At 63.3% G+C, this 25,373-nt stretch overlaps 3 protein-coding genes across 3 annotated transcripts in view; all 3 read right to left on the reverse strand.

Annotated features, from left to right (window-relative positions):
• Positions 1 to 7,821, reverse strand: part of RNF213 (ring finger protein 213) — a 68,812-nt gene extending 60,991 nt beyond the window's left edge. Inside the window, exons 1-5 of the mRNA XM_058675702.1 lie at positions 7,592 to 7,821; positions 3,687 to 3,936; positions 3,455 to 3,500; positions 1,461 to 1,583; positions 603 to 824 (exon numbers count right to left, since the gene is read on the reverse strand). Of these exons, the coding sequence (XP_058531685.1) occupies positions 603 to 824; positions 1,461 to 1,583; positions 3,455 to 3,500; positions 3,687 to 3,936; positions 7,592 to 7,811 (861 nt within the window). The 5' untranslated portion in view covers positions 7,812 to 7,821. The remainder of the gene's footprint in view (positions 1 to 602; positions 825 to 1,460; positions 1,584 to 3,454; positions 3,501 to 3,686; positions 3,937 to 7,591) is intronic.
• GAA (alpha glucosidase) overlaps positions 1 to 25,373 on the reverse strand; it is a 164,696-nt gene that overhangs the window by 105,368 nt on the left and 33,955 nt on the right. The gene's annotated exons all lie outside the window — the stretch shown is intronic.
• Positions 14,994 to 24,683, reverse strand: SLC26A11 (solute carrier family 26 member 11). Its single transcript, XM_012929177.3, has 17 exons — positions 24,449 to 24,683; positions 23,719 to 23,970; positions 23,008 to 23,200; positions 22,688 to 22,773; positions 21,788 to 21,867; positions 20,936 to 21,078; positions 20,658 to 20,833; positions 20,306 to 20,378; positions 18,906 to 18,956; positions 17,573 to 17,633; positions 17,136 to 17,191; positions 16,868 to 17,008; positions 16,478 to 16,605; positions 16,235 to 16,334; positions 15,878 to 16,011; positions 15,577 to 15,649; positions 14,994 to 15,126 (listed from the first exon to the last, which is right to left on the reverse strand). The coding sequence occupies exons 1-17, from the start codon at positions 24,677 to 24,679 to the stop codon at positions 15,035 to 15,037; spliced, it is 2,070 nt and encodes a 689-aa protein (XP_012784631.3). The 5' UTR covers positions 24,680 to 24,683; the 3' UTR covers positions 14,994 to 15,034.

Raw genomic sequence — 25,373 nt, forward strand, 5'->3', positions numbered from 1 at the left:
GCCCAGCCGAGCCTCAGCTGTCCTGGACGGCTGGAGGATGAACTGACGCCTCCAAGATCTCGGCCTCTTCTTTCTAGGCTGTTGCACATGACCCAAGATCTCTGTATCATTTCAAATACATTTAAGAAAGCAGAGGGGCCGGCATTGTGGCACAGCTGGCTAACCCACTGCCTGTGATCCAAGCGTCCCAGACAAGCACTGGTTCGAGTCCCAGCTTCTCCACTTCTGATCCACCTGGGAAGCAGTGGAAGATGGCCCCACAGTGGAGACCCAGAATGGGCTCCTGCCTCCAGGCACAGCCCCTGCCATCATGGCCATCTGCGGAGTGGATCAGTGGATGAAGAGTGCTCTGCTCTGTCTCTGTAATTCTGCCTTTCAGGTAATCTTTTCAAATAAATTTAGACCCGAGAGGCTCACAGTCAAGAACACGGATGAAAAGGCAGACGGAGGTCCCCGGCCTGGGTGGCGCCCCTCCCTGGCCTTCCCCCCCAGGAACAAGCCCCAAGGACACCTCCCAGACCGGGAAGACACCTGGGACTACAGGCCACAGCAGAGGGACAGAGGCCCCTGCCAGTCCCTAGCCACCTCCACCGGGGACTCACCCCAGAGCCCAGGGCTTCCGCCATCTGCTGGTCTGGCTGATCTGCTGTCCCGGGCTCAGTACTGTCACCCTGTGACTCAGCCTGGCCAGCAACTGTAGGGCTGGGCACCTCCCCAAGGAGGCCTCTACTTCCAGGCAGATTGACAGGGTCGAGGTCTTTCCCTTTAACTGGGTCCTGGGATCTGGGACCATACTGTGAAGAGCTGCTGCCTCCCTGGGCCTGGGGCTGGGACAGGGGCTGGGGCAGGGGCTGGGGCTGGGGTGGGAGCTGGGGCAGGGGCAGGGGCTGGGGCTGGGGCTGGGACAGGGGCTGGGACAGGGGCTGGGGCTGGGGCTGGGGCTGGGGCTGGGGTGGGAGCTGGGGCTGGGGCTGGGGCTGGGACAGGGGCTGGGACAGGGGCTGGGGCTGGGGCTGGGGCTGGGGTGGGAGCTGGGGCTGGGGCTGGGACAGGGGCTGGGACAGGGGCTGGGGCTGGGGCTGGGGTGGGAGCTGGGGCAGGGACTGGGGCTGGGGCTGGGACAGGGGCTGGGGCAGGGGCTGGGGCTGGGGTGGGAGCTGGGGCAGGGGCTGGGGCTGGGGCTGGGGCAGGGGCTGGGGCTGGGACAGGGGCTGGGACAGGGGCTGGGGCTGGGGCTGGGGTGGGAGCTGGGACAGGGGCTGGGGCTGGGACAGGGGCTGGGGCAGGGGCTGGGGCTGGGGCTGGGGTGGGAGCTGGGGCAGGGACTGGGGCTGGGGCTGGGACAGGGGCTGGGGCTGGGGCTGGGGCTGGGGTGGGAGCTGGGGCAGGGGCTGGGGCTGGGGTGGGAGCTGGGGCAGGGGCTGGGGCTGGGGCTGGGGCTGCGGTGGGAGCTGGGCTGCATCTTTGGATCCGAAGTTCTGGAGCGAATTCAGACTCGAGGGCTCCGAGGGAGCCGGACGCAGGGAGTCCAGCTGTGAGGAGGTGGCAGCGTCACAGCTCATCTTCTTCTTCTTCTTCTTACTCTAAAAGGAAAACCAGAGCCCCCGGGACCGCTCACACCTGCTACTCCAAGGCAACCTTCCAGGGCAAGCAGCTCACCGCCACCAAACCGTGACCTTAGAAACCGGGGCAACTGAGACGCATAGGCAAGGGACAGGCAGCATGGGGGCTGTGGCCATGCAGCGCCTACCCCACGCTGTGTTCTGCGACACATGGGGGCTGCTGCGTGTGTCTGAGCGATCAACGTTCATGCACATTTCCTGCCGTGACCCTAAGAATTATGTTCTTTCTGAAAAAACCAAACTGTAGCAGACAGCAAGGGAGGAAAACGACCAGGTGGGGGACACGTTGCAGTACAGCAGATTCGGCTAGAACGTTAGCACTGGGCACTGCTCCGAGTCCCGGCTGCTCCACTTCCAATCCGGCCCCCTGCTAACACACCTGGGAAAGCAGACGACGATCAGGATGCTGGGGACCCTGCACCCTGTGGGAGACCTGGAAGAAACTCCTGGCTCCTGGCTTCGGGTCAGCTCAGCTCCAGCCACTGCGGCCGCGTGGGGAGTGAAGCAGCAGACGAAGATCCTCCTGTCTCCCCTTCGTCACTCTTCCAAAGGATCCCTCACTAATCTGCTGTTTCCTTTCTTCTTTCCTTCCTCCCTTCCTTCCCTGCCAGGCTTAGCTATTTAAAAGACAGAGTTACAAGCACAGAAAGACAGATCTTCCACCTGCTGGTTCCCTCCCCAAATGTCCACAACAGCCAGAGCTGACATGATCCGAAGCCAGGAGCCTCTTCTGGGTCTCCCACATGGGTGCAGGGTCCCAAGGCCTTCAGGCTTACTCCGCTGCTTTCCCAGGCCACAAGCAGGGAGCTGGATGGGAAGTGGAGCTGCCCGGACATGAACTGGCGCCCTTATGGGATGCCGGAGCTCAGAGACGGAAGACGGGTCAATGGAGACACTGCACAGGCCCCCAGTCGTTCATTCCTCCTGCCTTCTTTCTGTGCCTCTGGTCTCCCTCAGGCACTCCCTGTCTGCGTGCGAGGCTGTTCCGGGTGGCGCTCCACGGGCACACTGCGCTCCTGGGCACCTTCACCCCGTCATTTCTAACTCTGCTCCTCAGCCCGGATAACCGAGCTGACCCATGTTCAAGGTCACTTCTCTTTCCTGCTCGGGCGCACCGCTGAATCCCTCTGGGCCACATTCTGCTTGTCAGCGTACTTCCCGATTTTGTACTGAGTGCATGATAACTGCCGACCCGGCCCCCATCTCTGACCACGCCGCTTCCTTCCAGCTTCTGGAGATGGTCATGCCAGTCACAGCGGCAGTGTGAGAACTCTAACTCCTGTGCCCAGGGAGCGGAGGTTTCTACTAACTTCTCTCCACCCCCCAAAGCAGAACTGACCATAATATTTTTGCTAATTCCTAGGTTTCTGTTCAAGCTTGGATGTTGGGGCTGGGCATCAGCTCAATGACCGGACCACTGCTCAGGCGGCCGCCCCCACACTGCAGCACCCAGGCTGAGCCCCACTGGCTCCGGCCCCACTGTCCTCTCAGGTGCACTATGGAGAGCAGCAGGGACGGCTGGCGTAGCTGGCTCCCTGCTGCCCAAGCAGGGGACCAGGATGGAGTGCTGGCTCCTGGCTTCAGCCCAGGTCAGCCCTGGCTGCCGCCAGTACTTGCAAGTGAACCAGCAGATGACACATCTTTCTGCCTTTCAAATAAACAACATATTTTAGGAATTGTGAATATTCAAATGCGGCAGCCCTGGGGAACCAGCTTCCTGGCTCCTTGCTCGGGACCTGCAGCTGCCGCCTGTGGATCTGACCGGCTGTTTATGGCCACTTTCCAAGGTTTTCAGAAAGGACTTAACAGAACAGACTAGGGTTCACTGTTACGGTCTCTGACGTCTCTTCCTTCACTTCGTCTCTAGCTGGCAGCTTCCTGGGGCCAACAAACAGGACAGGAAAAAGGAAACAGAACACACTCCCTGCCCTGTGCAGCTTGCCTGAGGCCCGACAGGAAGGTCGCCTAGCAGCCAGCGCCTCTGGGTAGAGCCTGGCCCTGCCCCACAGGGTGGACCAGGCGGGCAGGGGCAGCTGTGCAGAGACACTGGGGGACCCGGCCAGCCTCGCCCACACACCCGAGAGCCCAGCTGGGCCAGCTTGCGGGCAGGGCTGGCGTGCAGGTGGACAGCAGGGCCACGTACTCACCACTTGGACAGTCCAGGGGGCATCAGAAGCAAGCTCGCCCGCGTCCTCTTGCCAGTCCCCTGAGCTCAGGGACAAGTCGGGGCCCACATGTCCCGGCCGCAGCGCTTCCGCACCCTCGGGCTCTCTCTCCACAGGGGTTTGTGCCCTGGCACCAGCACTCCCAGAGCCTACAGGCCGAGATGAAGCAAGGGTTAGGTGGCAGGGAGGGGACGGAGTGCCCTGCTCCAGGGCCATGCTGAGACAGGGGCCTGGTTCTCTCCAACACCCTCTTGGGACCCACTGCCAAAGGTGGGCATCAGGGAGCCAGGGACCCAGCCCCAGACACAACCAGACAACTGGTCAGAGAGGGGCCAGGCAACCTGCATGGCCACCACCTCCAACCCCAGACACAAACAGGCAACAGGTCAGAGAGGGGCCTGGCAGCCTGCGTGGCCATCGCCCCCTAACCCCAGACACAACCAGTCACTGGTCAGAGAGGGGCCAGGCAGACTGCATGGCCACCACCCTCCAACTCCAGACACAACCAGCCAGGTCGCTGGTCAGAGGGGCCGGGCAGCCTGCATGGCCACCGCGCCCTTCCTCAGGCCCAGCCCTGGCTGGGGCCATCATCCACAGCCCTGAGCACCTGACCCCTACTTCCGCCTTCGAGGAACTGGGAGGCCCCTGGCGCTCTCGTCCACCCCGGAGCTTGTGGCTGGAATCCCTCTTAGCCTGACCCTAACCCCCTGAGTCCCTGCCCCCAAGCTCCAGAAACAGGGAGCACACTGCCTTGGCCGCTGGCTGCAGAAAGCACAGTAACAGGACCCACACAGGACCAGACAATGCAAACAGCTGGCAGGCAATCTGGAACACCCATAGCCAGTACCACCTGTCCCAACACACTAGGACACCATGTTGGCATTGGCTCCATCGGCAGGGCGGACCTCCATTAGGGAACCCAGTCAGAATCTTGCGTCTCCCAGGGCTAACAGACATCTCAGGCAAGGACCAGACCAAAGGTGAAAGGGCCCCAGGGCCTGCTTCCTGACGTTTCTGCTGCTTCCTCCTAGGGGGAACAGATCTGGGGCCGCTGAGCCCCTCTGCCTCCAGCCGGACACCAGAGCTGCACACATGGGCTGGGCTGCCCGGAGCAGAGCCACCCAAAGCAGCCCACGCCTCCGTGGGACAGGCCGGAGTAGCTGGGCTTGTCCAACATACACAGCTCCAATAACAGCAGGTACCAGTAAGAAAAACCCCACCAAGCCAGGCTCACTGACAAAAGCAACCACCTGCCTGTTCACAGAAGAAACAAGGGGTGCTGAACCCCGGAGGGGCAGCAAGGCTTCCCAGGGGTCGCTGCAAACGCAACAGAGCCCTCAGACTGGCATGGCTCCAGCGCTGGACCAGGGGTGCGTGACAAAGACCTGCACCCAAGGAGCGATCCCAGGAGCCCCTTGGCCCACTGCGAATCCTGCCCACCCAGGCCCAGCAAAGGGCTTGCTGTGTGGACCCAAGCCTCCTCAGAGGAAACGCCTGGAAGGGTTCACAGTGGGAACCGGCAGTGTGACAGGCTGTGGACAGGGCAGGGCAGGGCCTGGAGCTCTCCTGGCCACTTGTCAGCAGTGGGTGTACTTCTAGAACCATCGCAGGCACGAGCACCCAGCCAGCACTCGAGGCACCTGCAGGTTAGCTCATCAAACCCTTGGCGCAGCGGGCGAGGCCAATGTCTGCAGTGCCAGCGTCCCATATGGATCCCACCTGCTCCACTTCCGATCCAATTCCCTGCAGATGTGCCCAGGAAAGCAGCTGAGGAAGGTCCGGGTCCTTAGGAGCCTGCGCCCACTGGGAGCCCTGCTGGACAGACCAGCTTTGGCAGGGTCGAGCCCTGGCCCACTGCGGCCATCTGGGGAGTGAGCCAGCCAGTCAAAGGTCTGTCTCCCCTCTCCTCTTCTCTGTCTCTGCAGAATTCAGTCTTTTAAAAAAGGCGAGTGGTATGCTACATCTATCTTGCAAAAGAGAATACCACTGTCCTATAGCACATCTACAGCTGCCTGGGCAGGCACTCCCAGAAGCCAAGACACCCCTGCCTCGGGCAGCACCCTGGCACGGGAGCCGCTGACCTCCCACACCACCCGGCCACCCTGAAGCTAGGCGCGGCCAACTCAGGCCAGGCTTCCCTCCGCTGCTGGGAGCCACCCGGGACGCCTGCAGGAGCAAAGTCCTCAGCCTGCGTCTACTTCGCACCCAGTGCCTCATCCTGCCATGACCCGGCAGGGCCAAATCCAACCAGCCTGGCCTACAGAGGCTGAAGGGCTCCTGCCCAGACAACAGCATGGGCCATCCCTGCCACCCTCACCCACCCTCCTGCCAAGACCCCCCCCAAAAATTGCCTGTTCCATGGACACTGGTCTCGCGTTCCTCATCTTAGTTTCTTCAGCTACAACACAAATTCTTGCACAAAATTCAGAGAACAATAAGGCACAAATCAGCAAACTCAACTTCAACCCCCAAAGTAACCATTTCATGCAACCTGAGGCCTGGGCTGGGGGGGGGACCCAAGCAAGCCCTGTCCTGGGGTTCAAGGCTGCCCGTCCCTTGCACCCGCACTGCAGCCGGCCCGTGCCTGCCTGCAGCACAGTGGCCAGGAGCAGCTGGGAGCCAGGAAGAGGGGTTGTGCCTGTGCCCAACCAGCATCCTGCTTTCAGTTTCCATTCCTGCAGACAGAATCCCGGCAGCCGCTGCGGAGGCAGGAGCCGGTCCTGGCCAGCTGCCTGGCCCTGCTGGGCACGGCCCCTGGGATGTAGGCTCAAATACGACCTCAGGGCACAGCATGGGAATGCCACAACCCGCGCCTAGACAGGGCGTTGCTGTTCTGTGCTGTCAGCAAACATGGGGGCTGGACGCTGGGATGCCAGGTCACCAGAGGGCACCGTTTCCCGGAAGGGGAAGGTCAGGTGCTCCCTCTCAGCCACTGGTCAGCGACCACCCTGCCGCAACCCTCTGGGTGATGGACCCTGAGACTCCCACTCTATAAGGCCTCCCCCAGGCCAGCACCCCACCTTCCTCTGTCCATGCGGTCCAGTCCCTGCCCTGCCAGCTGTCCGCCATGTGAGCACAGCTATTGCTTGACCTCTCTGAGCCTGGTGCTCTGCACTTGGGCAAGGACGGTAGCTCCTCTCTGGAGGAGGTGGTGCAGTGCCGTGCAGGTGGAAGAGGTGGGGTGTTGTCAAGGACCAATGGCAATCCTCCGTAGACAGGGAGTGGGGCCAGATCCCCGCAGGTGGCGACCCTGAAGACAGCCAGGGGTCAGGGAGATTCTTGCACTTGGATGTGGGGTGAGCCAGGGACAGTGCTAAGATGTCCACCAGGCGGCCGGGCCGCAGAGTGGCCTGCATTCGCTTAAAATCCTGGGTGCAAGGAGGGACTCGGGTCTGCTGGAACACTGGTCGCGGGTAAAGTCACAGCAGCATCCACCCGGGCTCCAGTTTATATCCCGCCGCTCCACTTCTCGTCCAGATCCCTGCCAGAGCCTGGACAGGCAGCAGAGGACGGCCCAAGTGCGCCACATGGAAGACCCAAAGTTCCTGGCTTTGGCCTGTGCCAGCCCTGGCCATTGTGCCCACTTGGTACGTGACCCAGCCGACACAAGACCTGTTTCCCTCTCTTTCTGTAACTCTGACTTTCAAGCAAGAAAACTTACAAAATAAATAAATGAATAAAACTACCTGCCCGGGTCGGGGAGGGGGGACACTCACTTTTTTACAAACAGACCCAGGCAGGGCCCTCAATCCCAGCGATGCCCCAGAAATCCCCCAGCGCCCTCAGCCTCGTCCCCAGCCTTACCTGGCAGGGCGCCCGCGGGAGGCATCCTCTGTCCGCACTCGCTGCAGAATTTGGGAGCGTCCTCGCTGGAGACATGCCCGCACGCTGGACACTCCATGCCGCCGGCCCGGGGATCCTGGAGGCTGGCGCCGACCTCGGAGGACCTGGAGGCGAGAGTGAGCAGCTGGCCACTGCAAACCGTGCCTCCGGTCATGTGACCGCCAGCGCGCTTCGGTTTCATTTTCCGGGAAATTGAAAATGCTGCGGTCCCGAAGTCTCCGGTCAATCCAAACCCAGCCCCCAAGGCAGGTCGCAGCGGCCGTCCGCCCCGCCCCCCACGAACTTCGATCCTCGCAGGCTCCCCCATCTCCCCCATCTCCCCTCTGCAGCTACCCGCACCCTTCCAGTCCCGGCCACTAACCTTAGTTTGCAACTTCTAGCTTTCACCCCTGGATTCCTGGGGAGCGGGGAGGGGACACATTGGTACCTGCTTTACATCACAGTGTGTGTTCTGCACCCCACCCCTGCTGGGCTGCCCCTCCCCCACATCCCTGGAGATGTATTCCAGGAATTTCAAGCCGCCATTGAGAAAACAAACACCCAGTCAGCCCCTTGGGCCAGAAGCACCTCTGCGCACCGGAGGACAGAGGGCTACATGCACCGTCCTGGCCCTGCCAGAAGCCCCCGCAAGGACCACGCACTGCCCTGCCCCAGCTCTGCCCTGCCCTGCCTGCAGTAGGAAGGCTGCTCATAACTTGCAAGGAAGGCAGCTGCCCGGGTCAGCCCGGCACAGGCTCCAGAGGCGGTTCCTGCCGCCACCCTGGGGATGGCCTGGCGCATCCGCCCAGCCCGGATCTGAGCGCATCCAGAAAACAGAACCCAACAAGAGGGAGAGGAGGGGGTGGTGGGAAAAGTGGGTCCTGCCCCAGTGAGCCAGGGTGACTGAGGGCGGGGCGCACCAGGCCCTCGGCTGCCCCTGCCCCCACACTCTGCAACCTACCCCCACCCTCAGCCTGCCAGCTCACAATCTTTCTGGTATTCCTTACTTGGGGGAGGGGGAGGTGTGGCAGCCTGAAAACTCAAAATGGTGTCAGTTTTGTCAGGCCCTCAGGGTCCACATGAGTTCCAGGGCAAGCAGAAAACCAAGTGTCCTGCCAGCAGAGGTCAGAAAGAGGTTTCGTATCTGAACCTGGACCGCCTGAACCAGGCTTGCCCACACCCAGCAGGGGCAGCTCCGAACACCTGCCCGTGGGACAGCACTACCTGACTAACCATGTCACTGCTTCCTCTAACGGTGTGGCCTGTCGGGGCTGCCCCTGTACCTCGTGTGGCAGTACTGGACAGTCTGACAGCCGCCTCATTACTGGGGTGGGTGGGTGGGCTGGAGGGTGAGGACGCGCTCCGGCTGTCTGTCCTGGGGGACCACAAAGCTTCGCTGTCTTGGAGCCGGTGTCGGCACCACGGGTTAAGCTGCTGCCTGCAATGGCATGGCATCCCACGTGAGCACCGATTCAAGTCCAGTTCCTTGTTAACGCCTCTGGGAAAGCAGCCAGACAGCCCACGGCCTGGGCCCCTGCAACCATGGAGGAAGTTCCCGGCTCCTGGATCGGCCCGGCCCAGCCCCTACGGCCGCTGGGAGAATGAACCCATGGCTGGAAGATCTCTCTCTCTCTCTTTGCCCTTCCCCACCCCTGCCTGCTGGGGTCCTGTCATGAGGGTTTGCTGCTGGAGTTGCAGCTACCCTAGCAGTGACCCCCAGTTCATGGTTACACTTGTGGCCAGGTCCTGGGAAACTGCAGGGAGATAAACGGTGCGCATGTATAGCCCACAGCAAGCCAAAAAACTACAACTGCAAAGTTACTTAACCGAGGGGTCATGACACTGGAGTTAGGCAGCCTGACACCTGTGGCTTTAGACGGCTGCTTACGGGAGCCAGGAAACAAAACTGCCAACCACTGAACCCTCAGATTGCTCTTTCAGCTTCTGTTGCAAGTACAGTGTAGACATCTGTGCGGGGCTGCCACGGTGGCGTGACAGGATAATCTGCCAGTGGTGCCAGCATCCCAGATGGGCGCTGGTTCAAATTCCAGCTGCTCCACCTCCCATCCAGCGCTCTGCTAAAGCAGCAGAGAAAGCAGTCGAGGTGATGTTGATCGTGCTCCCCTCTGGTAAAACTATCTTTTAAAATGCAAAAGAACGGGGCTTCCTAGAATTAACATCTCCAACCCAGTCCCTCAGCAGCCAGCTGGCCCAGCGGGGGTCACTGTCAGGGAGGCGCCACCTCAGTTATCTTCGGGGTCTGGGAAGGAGGCTGCGGGCCTCACCTTTTGTTTGGGGGGAACAATTACTGCCCACCGCAAATAAGCTTTTTCCCTTCTGCCCTTGGGGTGATTCATGTAAACCTGTCCCCATACAGTGCTTAAAGGACACCATTTCCTCGGGCTCTCCTTCTGGAGGTCTGGGCTTTTCCTCCCTTGGAGAGCCTCCTGTCACTAAGGCAGCAGCTCTCTCTGTCCTAAATAAATCCACTTGAACATCCTCCTTCCCTGGCCACATCTTGTGTTGGAACACCCTATGGCACTTAGGGCCCTGCACCATGCGGGAGGCCTGCGAGAAGCTCCCAGTGCCCGACTCTGGACCAGCACTGGCCATTTCGGCTGCTGTTTGGGGAGTGGACCAGTAGGGCCTGTTCCACAGCAAGTTGGCCCAGCCTCTGTGGCTGTCTGCCTTCCCTTCTGAGCCAGAGATGGTGGGACAGGAGCAGGTGGGACCACCAGGACGGCTGCTGGTCATGGTGCAGCTCAGCTGGTGGCACCCCTGCCTGTCCAGGGCACCTCCTCCAGAAAGCAGTACAGCACACCTGCCTGAGTGGCAGGTGAAACACCAGGGCATGGCTGTGCATGCAGGAACTGCCTGGAGCGCCACAGAAAGGCCACCTGCAGTGGCAGGGCCCTGGGGCTAGTGGCGCTATGGTCAGGTGTACAGTCTCCCACCCTCCACCCCCACCTTGCCATCAGATTCAGGCAGATACCAGGCTGCAGAGGCCCCTGAGCCCCTGCTATCAACGAAATGCCAGAAAAAGGCCCCAGCAAAACAAAAGTGGCAAGCAGGAAGGATGGGAACGCCCCTGGGGCCTTGGTCATGATCCCAGGAGCCAGCTAGCCCCACCCTGGGCGTTCACTCCCACCCCTGAAATGCAGCATGGCCTCCAGGGCCACTTGTGAAGCCACCCCACAGTGACAGCCAAGCATGGAGACACACCCTTCCCTGCTGGCCTGCAACCAGGAGCCTGGTGCAGCCAGGCCAAGCAGTGGCCAGCAAGGCTCCTGTGCCAATCGCCTTCCCAGTGGCACCAACTCTCCCCTCCCCCATTGCAGGGGTCTCTGGGGGTCCAGGGACAAGTCCTGTGGTGCACATGAGCCTGCAACCCTCACTATGGCAGAAGCTTTCAGATCCACTCCAGAGTCTGCATTAGCTCAAACAGCAGGTGCTACTATGGGGAGGGTTCCTGAGTCCCAATCCCACCGAAAATCCACAACACGTACAGAAATCTCCCCCTAACCTCAAGCTGTTTCCCAGCCAGCGGGGGAGTCCCAGGTGCTAGCAACCTTCAGCCCACTCTCGAACGTTCTCTCGCCGTCCCCACCAACCACGGACCTCAGAAAGAACTTAATCCCAAGAGTCCCCTCCCTCGCCAACACTCTCAAAGGAAACGGGCTGGGGAGGTTCGGTCAAGTGCTGCACCTGCTCGGCGTCCTGCACCGGGCCCCCACCACACGCAACGGACTGCGCCCACCTGGCCTTAGCCCCAAGCTCACGGTTCTGGGGCGCGGCCCTGCGCATACAAACTCCCGTGGACCCTGTAGTCCGCGGGTACCTGTGCGACTACGGGAACCCCGTCTCCGCAGACACCCTGGGGATCCCAGGAGAGGCCGCCCCCCGCGCGCCACCTGCCGTCCGTCCGCAGCCCCGGGAGCCTCGTTACACCCACGGCGAAACCGAAACTCGTAGCGGGCAGGAAGAGGCGGCGCGGGGCGGGCGGCCGGTCACAAGGGCGCATCAGGACGCAGGCGCCGCTCCGGGCCTCGCCCCCTCTGGCCCCGACCCCGCCCCGGGAGGCCCGCACTGAGCCCCGCGGACCACCTCCCCCCTCGCCGGACGCAGCCTGAGTACCCCCCAGCCGTCGTGGGATCCCGCGCGCGCCCTGCGGGACTCACCATGGCCCGTCTCCCCATCCCGCGAGATGCCTGCCACCCGTGGACCCCACATCCGGGACCTGGTTCTGCCTCCCGCCTCTGGGACCTGGGCCACGCACTGCTGGACTCTCATAGCCTGACTGGGGTGCACCCCGGGAACCCCGCGTCTGCTTGAACGAGCTGCCCAGAAGTCCAGAGGGAGCCACACACAGACCCGAACTTGACAGGGAGCCCGGGAGTGAGGGGGCTCGGGGGCTCGGGGGCTCGGGATGGGGGTGAGGGACTCAGCACCCTGGACAGGACCAGCCGCCAGCTGGGAGTGACCCAGAGGACCTGCCAGGGTCGCCACGCCCAGCTTCATGCCACCTAGGGACTAAGTGCAGGTGGCTCTCGGCATCTGGTCCTCTGAGTGGCCCCAGCCCAAGGGGCCTGGCCACTGCTGATGGAGACTGTGCCTCAGTGCCCAGGTCTCCGGGGCTCCTGAGCCAAGCCCGGGCTCCCAGACCCCGGTTCAACCTTCATGTGGACAGTCCCCGTGGTCCACCCTGGTAGGACCGGTGGTGCTGCTGTGTAATACTGCTGTTGGATGACAAAGCCAGGACCCTGACTACACACTTCCCTAGGTGTCTCCTGTCCCCCATGGACACACACTCCTTCTTTCCTGGGCTGGGAACCCCATCTCTGCCCTTTTCAGGGTGTCTCCCCACAGCAGCCCCCTTGCAGGGCAGGCTTCCCCAACATTTGGTCTCACGTTGGGGTCTGAGGGTGGGTGTGCTGGGGCAGCGCTAACACACAGGCGTTAGATGGTGGTTACTGTGACCTGTAGCTCACAGCCCACCGTCCCCACCGTCCAGTTCAGCCAGGGTCTGGGCAGGAGCCTGGCCAGGCCCACTGCTGTGGCCAGTTGGTTTCTTCTTATCTATTCCAAAGGCAGAGCGGCAGTGAGAGGGTGGGAGAGACCTTCCGTCCACGGCTCACCTCCCTTGGGGAATGAATCATCGGACAGAAGATCTTCCTTTCTGTCTCTCCTCCTATCTGTATATCTGGCTTTGCAATAAAAATAAATAAATCTTTAAAAAGGATTGGATTATCCATCTGAAAAGCAGAGTTATGGAGAGCAAGGGAGCCAGCGAGAGACCTTGCATCTGCTGGTTCAGTCCCCCGATGGCCGCAATGACCAGTGAGGCAGGAGACACTCAGGGTTAATTGGGACAGCTGAGAACATTCCAGAGCTCTCCCTTTTCCCTGACCTGCACACAGGCTCAGCCACAACCCGAGCTTTGATTGTTGGCTGCTTCTGCTTTCTCCGGAAGGGCATGTGCGCTCTGGCCGTGGCAGGCACCTGTTTCATTTGCTGCCTGTGCGAACTTCCTTCAGATCGCTGGCAGGGGCTCCCAGCGGCCCATCCCTGCCCTGCCTTTCTGCGCTCCAGGCCCACAGCTCCAGGGCTGGGCCAGGCCAAAGCTGGGAGAAGCCAGGCCCTCCAGCCGGGTCTCCCACTGGGGTGGCGGGGTCCAACCACTGGAAACACACTGTGCTACACGACACGCTTGGGGTGCAGGAGGCTGCTGCCCCGCAGGCTCCTGGCTTCCCGGGGCTCAGTGGATGCTTCCAGCCGTGCACCAGCCCCGCAGCTGATGGACAGGGGCTTGCTGCCAATGTCTAACACCCAGGTGAGGGTGTGGGCGACCCTACTGCATGCACGGGGGAGGGGCACGCAAGCCACGGGGGGAGGCAACAGGGGTGCAAGAAGGGGATCCCCTTGCCACGAGCCACATGGCCTCTGCTCTTGTATTGTTCCTGTGTTTTATTTCTGGACGGAGCCCTTAGGCCTCGGGGAGCAGCCCACCACGACCAGGACACTGCCCCAAGGAGGGGAATCAGGGCTCAGCCTTGCAGGAAATGTCCAGGGCTGTGCACGCCCGCAGGAGCTGCGCCCCCTCCTCCCCCAGCACCTGCCATCCAGCTTTGTTCCTTCCCTGCTTTTGGTTTGGCTGGGAAACTTCCTGTGGCTCCCACTCCCAGCTCCCTGGCAGAGGCCAGGCCTCGCACCTGCCCATGCCTCGCACCTGCCCATGCCCCTCACCTGCCCACGCCTCGCACCTGCCCACGCCCCTCACCTGCCCACGCCTCTCACCTGCCCACGCCTCGCACCTGCCCAGGCCCCTCACCTGCCCACGCCTCGCACCTGCCCAGGCCCCTCACCTGCCCACGCCTCGCACCTGCCCAGGCCCCTCACCTGCCCACGCCTCGCACCTGCCCAGGCCCCTCACCTGCCCACGCCTCGCACCTGCCCAGGCCCCTCACCTGCCCACGCCTCGCACCTGCCCACGCATCGCACCTGCCCAGGGGCCTCACCTGCCCACGCCTTGCACCTGCCCAGGCCCCTCACCTGCCCAGGCCTCTCACCTGCCCACGCCTCTCACCTGCCCACGCCTCGCACCTGCCCAGGCCTCGCACCTGCCCACGCCTCGCACCTGCCCACGCCTCACACCTGCCCAGGCCTCTCACCTGCCCAGGCCTCTCACCTGCCCACGCCTCTCACCTGCCCACGCCTCGCACCTGCCCAGGCCTCGCACCTGCCCACGCCTCGCACCTGCCCAGGCACACTAAGACCGTGAGGAAGACCATGGGTACACGGGCAACGAAGCAGCCTGGGCTGTGACAGCCACGTGTGCTGACATTGTTTATGGTAGCAGGAAATCACTCGCAGCCCATGACTTCAGGGATACGGCACTACCAGACAGAAGAAACAGCGCCATGACCGCAGGACACACGTGCTGACAAGTGACCCGTGCCCAGGAGGGGCTGGGGAGCCGGGCTGGATGACGGTTCCCATACACCAGAGTGGCGATTCTTACAAAAACACTGGAGTCAGCACTTAAATTAAAAATTGCGATTCTTTTTAAATAAGTCATTTGGCACAGCTTGATCTAGTGACATCATGGACATCACAGACGCCCAGGCAGGACCAGACCCATCTGAGACGCTTGTCCCACTATCCCGCCTGCTTGTCCTGGTGGGGCAGCGCTTGGTGAGGAACCCCAAGTCCTGGGGCTGCAGGCCCCGCCCCTCCATTCTGCCGGCCCCCTCTGGACCAAGCTTCCAGAAAGATCCGCACCCAGGGAGCCCGCTGTCCTCCAGCCAAGGCCATAGGCACCTCTGGTCCCAGCTGGGGTTCTTCCCGCTGTCCCCCGTGCAGCCTCCAAGGCGTCCAGCAGCAGAACCTTCCCGAAGTCTCTCCAAGCCGCCTGCCCACGGGCGCCCCTCAAGCCTTCAGAAGGGAGACCTCGTGCTCTGGGACCGAGTCCTCGCTGCTGTTGTAGTGCTGGGGCCCTGAGTCCTGCCTCAGGAACTTCTCTGCCGAGAACACAAGCTTTTCAGGCACCAGAAGGGAGACGGGACGTGCAGGAGGGGCCCATGGGGTGTGTCCGATCTAGCACCAAGGAGGGGGCTGAGGCTGCCTGGCCAGGCGCCCCCACACAGGGCTCCGCCCAGGCCCCAAGACACCTCTGTGGTGTCTTGGGGACCCCCTGGTCCTGAGTGCCAGCCACTCTGCCGGGCAGTGGCGCCAGGGCCGCCAGTAGTAACACAAAGGACAAGGCAGACCCTGGATGGGGGCAGAAATCAGAACGATGGTTCCCCCCCGGAGGAGGAGGGAGCTTTCTAGAACGATGGGAATGCCCTAGCTGGGTGGTCTTGACGGTGGACACACAGCTATGAGAATGGGTGTGCACGCGCACTCCCCCCCACTCCTCCGGCGCAGAAGGAGGCCCCGGCCCTCAGGGCTGCCGCCGCCCCAGCACCCACCTGCCTCCTCCATGGAGGAGAAGTGGTGGAACTCCTTTAGGTCAGCGGCCAGCAGGACACGAAGCACGGGCACCTGCAGGCAGGTACGCTGAGTCCGGGGAGGCACAGCAGACGGAGACAGAGCGGGGCTGCCCGTGTGCTCTGGGAGGTCAGGCAGAGGAGGAGGGGAAGGGGGGAAGGCCGGGTGGGGACAGGCAGAGCCCCCCCGCCCCCTCTCCGGCATGGTGTCACGGCTGGAGCGGCTTGCTGGGAAGGCTGTAGGGAGCTGCTGACGGGCCGGGCAGTCCCAGGCTGGCCCTACCTGCAGGCCCACGAAGACCAGGCTGACGCCCTGCCTGTGGAAGTCCCCAAGCAGCTCGCCCAGCCCCAGCACCATGGTGTAGTCGACGCTGCAGACATGGGTGCAGTCCAGGATGGCACCACGCGGCGGGGACACTGGGGGAAGGGCAGGAGGCTCCAGCTGAGGCCGCCGGGCACTGCCCTGGAGACCATCACCAGCAGGGGGCGCCAGGGTGCAGAGACGCTCCCAAATGTCAACACGCAGGACGGGGGTTGGGGGGACACCCAACCAGAGGCCTGAAAGCCTTGGCCTGAGCAGGAGAGAGGCCCCCAACTGCTGAGTGCTGGGCCTGAGGTGGGAGACAGGGGTTCTGCGTACCTTCCAAGGCCCGGCTCAGCACGGCCTCCCGCAGGGCCTCAACCGCTGGGAAGTGCAGGCCGCTGGCCGGCTGCAGGACCAGGACGGGCTCCTCGGACACCTGGACACAGGCAGCCACTGAGGCCTGGGGGCAGCTGGGATGCCCAGGCCCAAAGCGCCAGCCCAAGTCCCCACTGCTCGGCCGCCCCCAACCATGAGCCAAGGTCGCAGTGGCTGCAGGCGCCCTCGGGGTGCCCCTGGTACCTGCGTTCTGGGCCGGGCCACGGCATGCAGGAGGATGAGCAGGGACACCAGGGTGCCGGCCAGGATGCCGTATTGCACCTCCCACAAGCACAGTAGAAAGGTCACACACAGTGGCAGCAGGTCCAGCTCTGGCGGTGCAGACGAGGGGGGCACCCCTGCTCAGGCCCAGCCAGCCCCAGCCCCCTCTCCTCACCACAGCGTACAGGTGGTCCCAGGCCTCGAGCAGCCCGCAGGGACCTCCCGCCTGGGGAAGAAGGGGCTGCATCGCCCGGCTGAGGTTCCCCTGGCCGTCAATGTCTGAGGAGGGGTCTCCCTGCTGAGGTCCCGGGAGGAGGGACAGAGATGCCCCAGGTGTCCCCGGAGCACACGCTCTCCCCCCTGCCAACATACTCTTCACACACCACAGGGTCCCAAAAATCCTGATGTCAAACAGTGGGGTCACAGCCATGATGATGACAGCAGCCAGCGCCGACTTGGGAATGTAGTAGAACAGCGAGGTCAGGTAGCCCAGGGACAGCAGGACCAGCATACCTGGGCGGGGAGGGGCAGGGCTGCAGGACCAGCACACTTGGGCGGGGAGGGGCGCGGGAAGGGGTGTGGCTGCAGGGGCCCCCAAACTGTGAGCTCCCCCTCCTGCAGAGGGAAACCTGGGGCTCACCGGTCACCAGCCCCCCTGCTGGGGTGCGCACCCCTGACTGGGCGTTCACAGCCGTCCTGGAAGGTAACAGGTGCCCATGAACCAGTAGCAACATCAGGCAAGGAAGGGGAGGCGCGCACCGCCTGCCCACAGGAGGACGGAAGCGGTTTTGGGAGTCAACAGCAGTGTTCTATCTGCCCTGTCTTGTTTCTTTAACTAAATGTTTTATTAGCAGAGGTCCGGCCCAGCTTGCTGGGACGAGCCACAGTTCTTCCTGTCCCACCACGACAGGAGTGTGTGGCTGCACAAGTTTCTAGAAACAAACCACAGTGCCAGAACCTAGATGCCAGCACTCGAGCCAGCCTTCACCCACACTGGGTCATGGGGTGGGGGGGCGGGCAAAGCTGCAGCCGAGAGGACCAAGGCAGGCACGGGGCGGGGAGGCTGTGGCCACTCACCGTCCGAAGCTGCCCGTTACGGGAAAGGACGAGACAAAGGAGCCCAGCACGTTGGTGAAGCCTGTGGAGAAGGCAGGGCGGGAGGGACAGGAGCCGGGGAGGGGGCATCCTGGGGCCTGCCCCGTCGGGGGAGGGAACACAGGGTCCAATGGGGCTAAGCTGGTCCAGGACTCCAGCCCACAGGGAGGGCGTCCCTCCCAGGAGCAGGGGGCGGTCATAGTAGGAAATGCCTGGGGCGCTGCTCTGTGAGCTCAGGGGGCAGCTGTGCCCACGGCGCTGCCAGGGGCCCCACAGAGGCTGGCCAGGGCGAGGGGCCGAGCAGGTGCTTGGGCAACACTGCCAGGACCCTGGCTGGGACCTGCTTGGCTACACCTCACCAAGGGCCAGAGGTTCCAGGCCTTCCCTCCAGAGGGCACGAGCTGGGCTCCTCCCAGGGCCAGGCGCTCAGGGGTCACACGGCCACGCCCAGGACATGATGGATGTGGAGCCCGGGCAGCGGCCTCAGTCACCTGTGACGAGCCCCACTCAGTCACGGACCCAGGGGCGCAGGGAGACCCCTCCCACTGCCCCGCCAGGTCTGTGTCCTCTGTGAGAGCCTGCAGCCACCTGGGGCCAGCTCCTCTGGGTGGCACTATGCTGGGGGACCCCCGACACAGCCCTTCAGCAGGCTGGAGCCCCACTGCTCTGAGGGCGTCAGCGCCTCGACAAAAGAGCCAGCACGCCAAGCAGCCACACCAGGGGCCAGCATCAGCATGGGGCAGAGATGCCCCTGTGATGCCCGTGTGGGTTGGCACCCCGGCTCTGGCCAGTCCCTGCTTCCTACCCTGGGAGATGGCAGGGGACAACTGCAACTGGGTCCTTAGGTCCCTGTCACCTGCAGGGGGGACCTGGGTGGAGTTGGACACATGGCCCAGCCCCAGCTACTGAGGGCACCTGGGGGACAGACCAGTGGAGAGAACACAGCTGTGTGAGTCAAATAGCGACAAGCTAAGCAATATGGTCACGTCCTGCCCACAGTCCAGCAGCCCGAGAGTCCTCCCCGTGAGCAGGCAGGCCACAGCCAGGCAAAGGCAGCACCAGGAGGCAGAGCTGAGCGTCTACCTGGCCACAGCCCTCTGAGCGCTGAGCCTTCCCCGAGGTGGTCTGTCAGGTGGTCCTTGGTCTCGGCCAAGACTGCAGACCCAGCAGGTGCACTCCCTGTCATCAGGGACTGGCTGGAACCATCCGGACACCTGCGAGTGAGCCCCCACCCCAGGAGGTGCACTGTGCCCGCCACCGGTCACCAGGAGCAGCAGCGCCCAGCAGCCGCGCCCAGGCCCGGCCGGGCCCTTACCGATGGCCAGCAGCTCCTGGTTGGCGTCGATGCGGTAATTATTCTGAGAGGCTAGAGAGGGGAGCAGAGACAGTCACCTCCTGCCCCTGGAGCACCACAAAGAACGGGACATGGGGTCACCAGGCCCATGGGCACCAGAACAAATGCAGGGACAGAGCCCGGAGCTGGGGCTACCCCACACCCTACCTGGAGGCCAGAGGCCTGTCAGGTGGGCTCAGGGTCCCTAGTCGGGAAGTCCAAAACACTCTGGACTCCCAACCCTTTGGAGGATCTTTTCAACATTTGTTTAATTTTATTTGCAAGGCAGAACAACAAAGAGAGAAGATAGGGAGTGGGTGGAAGAGCTCCTTCCACCTGCTGGCCAGCACCGAGGCGCCCAAAAGAGCTTCCTCCAGCCCGCCCCGTGGGTGGAAGACCACGCACTGGCCCGTCCTCTGCTGCCTTGCCAGGCTCTTAGCAGGGAGCCGGAGCAGAAGCGGAGCAGCCAGGTCTGGAACTGGTGCCTGTATGGGATGCTGGGTCACAGGTTGACTCGGGTCGCTATGCCACGGCGCCGGCCCTTTGAGCACCTGCCCGGTACTCAGGGCTTGAGTTTGGAGGGCTCTGGACTCCCGGATTAAGGACGCTCAGCCTCTCCACACACAAACGTTTTAAAACGTGAGCATGTGTTACTGATGTACAAATCCAAACTCGAGGGCTGGCACTGAGGGGCAGTGGGGCAAGCCATCGTCGGGCACAGGAGACCCAGCTGCTCCACTTCTGGGCCAGTGTTGGAGAACACATCTGGGCTCCAGCCTCCACCACTGAGGCCTTGGGGGAAGTGAAGTGGCAGGTGCACGGGCTCGCTGTCCCTTTGTTTCTTGGTTACTTCTGCCTTTCAAATAAATAAACAAATACTGAAGAAAAACAAAGAGAAACGAAAAGAAAGAGGGAAGGGAAACAAAAGAAAAGAGAACCAAAGAGAAAAGAAATTCAAACTTTAAAACCCAGAGTGAGGCCTGCACTGTAACCTAGTAGGCTAAGCTTCTACCACGATGCTGGCATCCAGATGGGCACTGGTTCTAGTCCCGGCTGCTCCACTTTCCATCCAGCTCAACGCTCGTGGCCTGGGAAGCAGCAGAGGAAGGCCCACCGCCTTGGGACCCTGTACCCACGTGGGAGTCCAGGAGGAGGCTCCTGGCTCCTGGCTTTCATGCCAGCCCAGCTCCAGCCATTCCAGCCACTGGGACATGAATCATTGAATGGAGATTCCCTCAGTCTCCATAGCTCCGACTTCCAAATAAAAAACAAAATGAAACCCAAATCCGATAGAAGTAGGAAAGAAAGCAGAGAAACAGCTGAGCAGAGGCCCTGGGGGGGATGTGGGCAGTGGGCATCCTGATGGGCATGGGGCATCTCACCAAAGGCTTTGGCCACTGCCACGCTCTCTAGAAGGCCCACGAGGGGCACCACGGCCATCCCAGCCCCCATGTCCTGAGGAAGAAGAGGACTCCACGTGAGCGGCTCTCCCAGCTCCAGCAGCGCCCACTGGGCCATGCGTGGGACCCCAGCCCTGGACAGGCTCTGCAGTGAGCACAACAGGTCCCAAACGCCCCCAGGCTCGGGCAGGGCAAGTACCCGGTGTCCCCGCAGGGTGAGCCCCAGCTGGGATTCTGAAGGGTCAGACTCCCCCATTGAGGACTTGGAGGTGTTGCCTGGACGCGAACTGCTCACTCCCGTCCCTAAGCATCTGGGATGCGGGGCCTTGCATACCTGCACCATCTCAGCGAAGGAGACCGTCCTGTTGGCAGTGACCACCGAGAAGGGAGGGAGTCGCGCTGGGGGCAGCCCCTGGGCCGTCTCTCCAGTGAGAATGAAGGGCTGGTGTCCGGTCACCTCAAACGAGTAGGCTACCAGGGCGGCAAAGGTGACCACCAGGGCGTTGCGTGCTAGGACGGGAGAGGTTGGTGCCGGCCTGCCCGGGCAGATGCCACCTGGGAGTTACTCGGGTCTCCCACTGCTCTCCCGTCCTGCCCAGCGCCCAGCCTCACCTGTGGTGACAGTCCACACCAGCCCGTGGCTGAGCCGAACCCTGGGGGGGGTCTCAGGGTGCAGGGGGTGCAGGTGGGTCCGCATCAGCTTCAGCGCGAGCAGCAGCAGCACGCAGAGCAGGCCCAGCACGGCATCCCCAACCCTGCGGAGACAGGGCGCGCCCACTGCCCTGGCGGCTGCAAGCTCACGCCTGCTCTCAGCTGCTTCCTCCCAGGCCCCCACCCCCACCCCAGTGCCGGCTCCTCTACCAGACTCCACACCAGCCGGCCAGTGAGGCCCCGTCACCTCTGCCCAACCACCGAGACTGGACAAGGGGTCCCCATTTCTGCTGCAACCCCAACAGGCAGGGAGGCTGCTGGCTTCTGGCTGGGTTCACCAGGAAGCTGCTGCAGCAGGCTGGTGAGAGGGACAAGGTGGCCCAGGACCCCCACCCTTTATTGATCATCGGCACCATGACCCGAGGGGCTTGGGGTGGGGGCTGAACTGCAGCCCCCAGGTTGCTGGAGCAGAGCTGCTTCCGCTCGCCGCCCAAGGAGCCAGGTGGGCAGAGCTGAAATGCTGAGCCTGACCCAGTCTACTTCTAGTCCACTCCCAACTCGTGTGTCATGGCCCCTGCAAGGCCCCGGAAGTGTGTGTCCTGCAAGGCCCCGGAAGTGCGCGCCCTGCAAGCCCCCGGAAGTGTGTGTCCTGCAAGGCCCCGGAAGTGTGTGTCCTGCAAATCCCTGGAAGTATGCGCCCTGCAAGCCCCCGGAAGGGTGAAACAAGCGGGGCAGGGGAAGAAGACAGTTTCAGAGCAGGGCCAGAAGGAAGAGCCGCCAGAGCTGGGCAGTCGGACCAAAGCCAGCAGGTACCTGGTCTCCCCCAAGCTGCGGAAGGTATAATACACCTGCAGGAAAAACTGCTGGGGGATGTTCCGCAGTCCCAGGAGGTTCTGTTGGGATGGGGGTCTAGTTAGGCAGCTGGTCAGCCAGTCCCCAGCCCTCTGCCAAGGCCCCATCTGGCCCAACCCAAAGCCCCCGGGGCAGGAGATGAAGGCTGTCTGAGGCTGTCTGAGGCATCCAGCAAGCTTTTCTCAGGGACACCCAGTCTGGGCCATCACAAAGCAGAGCAGTTCCAGAGTTGGGGGTCCTCAGAGTGGAGTGAACCAGCGGGCAAGGCCACAGAGGCTGTGCCTGATGGCACGCTGGGCGCTCAGCAAGGAGCTGGGGTGCCGTCTGCATCAGACGGGCTTTATAACGGAGCGGCCTCCAGGTTGGCCTTCTCCCACCCGCCTTTCCAAGTCAGGGGGCTTGAGACCTGCACGATTCCTCCCCAGCTTGTATCAGCCCACGTGACCAGGCTGAGCAGTGGGCTTGGCATCAAAAGGATTCCATCGGGCGTCTTTCTTAGAGGGGGCAGGGAAGGCTGGCCCCTGGTCTGGGCAGGACTTTGTAGGGCAAATGCTGGGCTGTTTCCTGGCCTTCCCCACGCCCCTCCCATAGAGGGGAGGTGCAGGGGAAGCCCACAGTGAGCCTGGCCACCGGGGTGGCTGCCCTTGCTGCCGGACCGACCACGTGGGCTGGGGCAGGGAGGGGTGACTGCCCCAGCTCCCTGCTGGAAAACCTGACCTCCGTTCGGTACCTCCTGCCCTGGAAGCAGAGACTAAGCGAGTTATGATCCATGGCCACCGCCCTCTGTCAGCTGGGAGCCATGGAGGCCCCCCTCCCAGTGCTGGGAGATGCCCAAGGGCACGCAGGAGCCACTGGGCCTACCTTGACCTGCCCAAAAGCGATGGTGACTGCAGCCGCAGACGTAAACCCCTTGATGACCGGGTAGGAGATGAAGTCCAGCAGGAACCCTGGGCGGCCAGGAGGGGATACTGAGCCCCTCTGAGCTCCACCCAGCTCCAGCAGGGAGAGGGGGCGGGGGAGCAGGAAAGCCAGCCCCTGGCCACTCTGCCACACGTTCTGGCCTCCAAGGACAGCTGGGCCGGGGCCCTTCCCGAACCCCAACATGCCCACAGGATGGCCCCAGGCAGCCAAGAAGGTGCGTTCCCCACGCAGGTGTCTGGCTAGCGAGGGGGCGGTCTCACCCAGGCACAGGAAGCCCATGGCCAGCTGGATGCACCCGGACAGGAAGGCCAGCAGCACAGCATAGGCGGGCTCACGGAAGGTGTAGAGGGACACCAGGAGGGACATGATGGCCGTGGGGCCCAGGGTCACATCCCGGGACGTGCCCAGGAAGAAATACACGAAGCAGCCCGTGAAAGCTGAGTAGAGGCCGTACTGTGGACAAACTCAGAGGTGAGAACCAGCAGCCAGGTCCCCAGGGACAGGTGAAGGCCACCAGGAACTGGACCCTCCTCCCGGGGCAGGCAGGGGCACCAGGAACTGGACCCTCCTCCCGGGGCAGGCGGGGGCACCAGGAACTGGACCCCCCTCCTGGGGCAGGTGGGGGCACCAGGAACTAGACCTTCCTCCTGGGGCAGGTGGGGGCCATCAGGGAATCCAGCCCTCCTCCTGAACAGGTGGGGGCCACCAGGACACTGAGTCCTCCTCCTGGAACACCCCTGGAGCAGGAGTGGGGAACTCAAAGGCCTCAGAGCCACCACCTGACCCCAATGGACCATCCAGCAGCCAGCCTGGAACCAAGAGGCACCTGCGGGCGAGGGCGGACCCGCCCAGAGCCAGTCACATGCCTTAGACCAAAAGCCAAGGGTTGGGGGGGTGGCAGAAGACTTCTGGAATTCCGACTGTACTCTGTGGAGCCCGGGGGTGGGACTGTGGGGGACCAGCCGCCTCACCTGGGGTGGCAGGCCCGCCACCTCTGCATAGGCCAGCGCCTGGGGAATGACCGTGAGCCCGACCGACAGCCCGGCGATGACATCCAGCCTCAGCCACTGCACAGAGTACCTGGGCAGCCAGGCCAGGACGGGCAGCCTCCTCGACACCAGGCCGGGCCGGCAGCAGGTGGGGGACGCCATGCCGGGGCCCGGTGGCCTGCCCCCACCCAGGGACCCACAGCCTTCACCCACCAGGGCACCTCCAGGGCGGACCTGGGGCGGGGGACAGAGGCAGCAGTCAGGATCAGGGGCCTGACGTCCAGGAGTCCAGCAGCACCAGCAGGTGCCTCCCAGAGGGGCACACCAGAGGGGGTAAAGCCGCAATGGCCAGCCTGACCTGACCCCTCCTCACCTGATGTCCCTGCATCCCACCTGGCCCGGCCCCCACCTGTGGCTCCTAGGGGCGCCAGGAGCTGCCCTGGCCGGGGAAGGTGGGCGAGGGCTCCCTGACTAGTTCAGACGCGCCGCAGTCGCTGGGGTGCTGGTGTTCCCAGCACAGCGTCGCCCCTTCCCTGCCCACCCCCACCCTCCACGGCAGAGGCCGGAGATGCGGCCTGGGACCCCGCAGGGAGACGGGGCTCCCTGCAGGAAGTGTGGGTCCCCGCGGGAAGTCCCGGACCTGCCGGGGCTCTGCTCCCCGAGTGCACCAGCCTGGGGCTCTGCTCCCCATGCGCGCGGGCCGCGGACTCACCCTCTGGGCGCCTAGCCCGGGTCCCGAGGTTTCCGAGGCGGATCTGCAACAATCACAGCGGGACGGGGCAGGACCTGCGCGAGCACGTGACGGGGCGGGGCTCGGGGCGCGTGACCGGGGGCGTGGCCGCGGTCTCGCTGCCCCCGCCGCCATGCCCAGCCTGTGGCCGGCCTGCTGCACGCTGCTGCTCTGCCTGGGGCTGTGCCGAGCGCGCAGGAACGCGCTACTCATCCTCGGTGAGTTCCGCGGCCACCTGGTGTCCCCAGAATCGCCTGCGCTGCCCCTCGGTGCCAGGGGTCAGTCCTGACCGCAGCGCGCCTTGTCGCTGCCCCTTGCCCCCCCACGCTGTATGTTGGCCCAGTGGTGGCCTCGGCCTTTGACCCCCGTCCCTGGCCTGACCCCTTCCGACTTTGGCAGCCCTGATTCGCGGGCCTTCTAAGGGGATGCAGATCTCCAGGGCAGCCAGGGTGCCCGACTGCTCTCATCAGCTCCCACACACTGGCCTGTGGCTCAGCCGTACGTCCTCCTGGCCCCAGGGTCCAGGAGCCCACTGCCCTCCCCTCCCCACCTCCAGCTGCCCTCGGAAACTCCAAGTTCCCCAGGGCCCAGCAGCTCAGGAGACTTCCGGTGTGGATGGCCGGCCGGTGACAGGCTGCCCGCTGACACTTCCCCTTCTGAGGTCTGGCCACCTGCCAGCCCCGCTCTGATTCACTCTGTGGTGTCTGGCCGGGGGCACCTGGCTGATCAAAATGTCAACAGCATGCAGGGCTACCTCCCTGGTGCCGCCTTGCGCTCCCTCCGGTGGCCGCCGTCCTGTAGGGTTAGGGGTTCCCGTTCTGGGCCTCGCTGGACTCCAGACACAGTCACGCTGGTGGGGTTGGGGGTCCGAAATGGGAATGTGGGGAGGACGTGGTTCCCCCTGTGG

Source organism: Ochotona princeps, chromosome 17, assembly GCF_030435755.1.
Source record: "Ochotona princeps isolate mOchPri1 chromosome 17, mOchPri1.hap1, whole genome shotgun sequence".
NCBI lineage: Eukaryota > Metazoa > Chordata > Mammalia > Lagomorpha > Ochotonidae > Ochotona > Ochotona princeps.

What these genes read in the sequence shown, in the direction of transcription:
- SLC26A11 (XM_012929177.3), bottom strand. Translation starts at nt 24,679, where the DNA reads ATGAGTAGCGCGTTCCTGCGCGCTCGGCACAGCCCCAGGCAGAGCAGC. An exon ending in CATGGGCTTCCTGTGCCTGG is followed by an intron (nt 22,774 to 23,007) that starts GTGAGACCGCCC and finishes CTGGCCGCCCAG; the next exon opens with GGTTCCTGCTGGACTTCATC. An exon ending in CTCCTCCATGGAGGAGGCAG is followed by an intron (nt 15,127 to 15,576) that starts GTGGGTGCTGGG and finishes TGTTCTCGGCAG; the next exon opens with AGAAGTTCCTGAGGCAGGAC.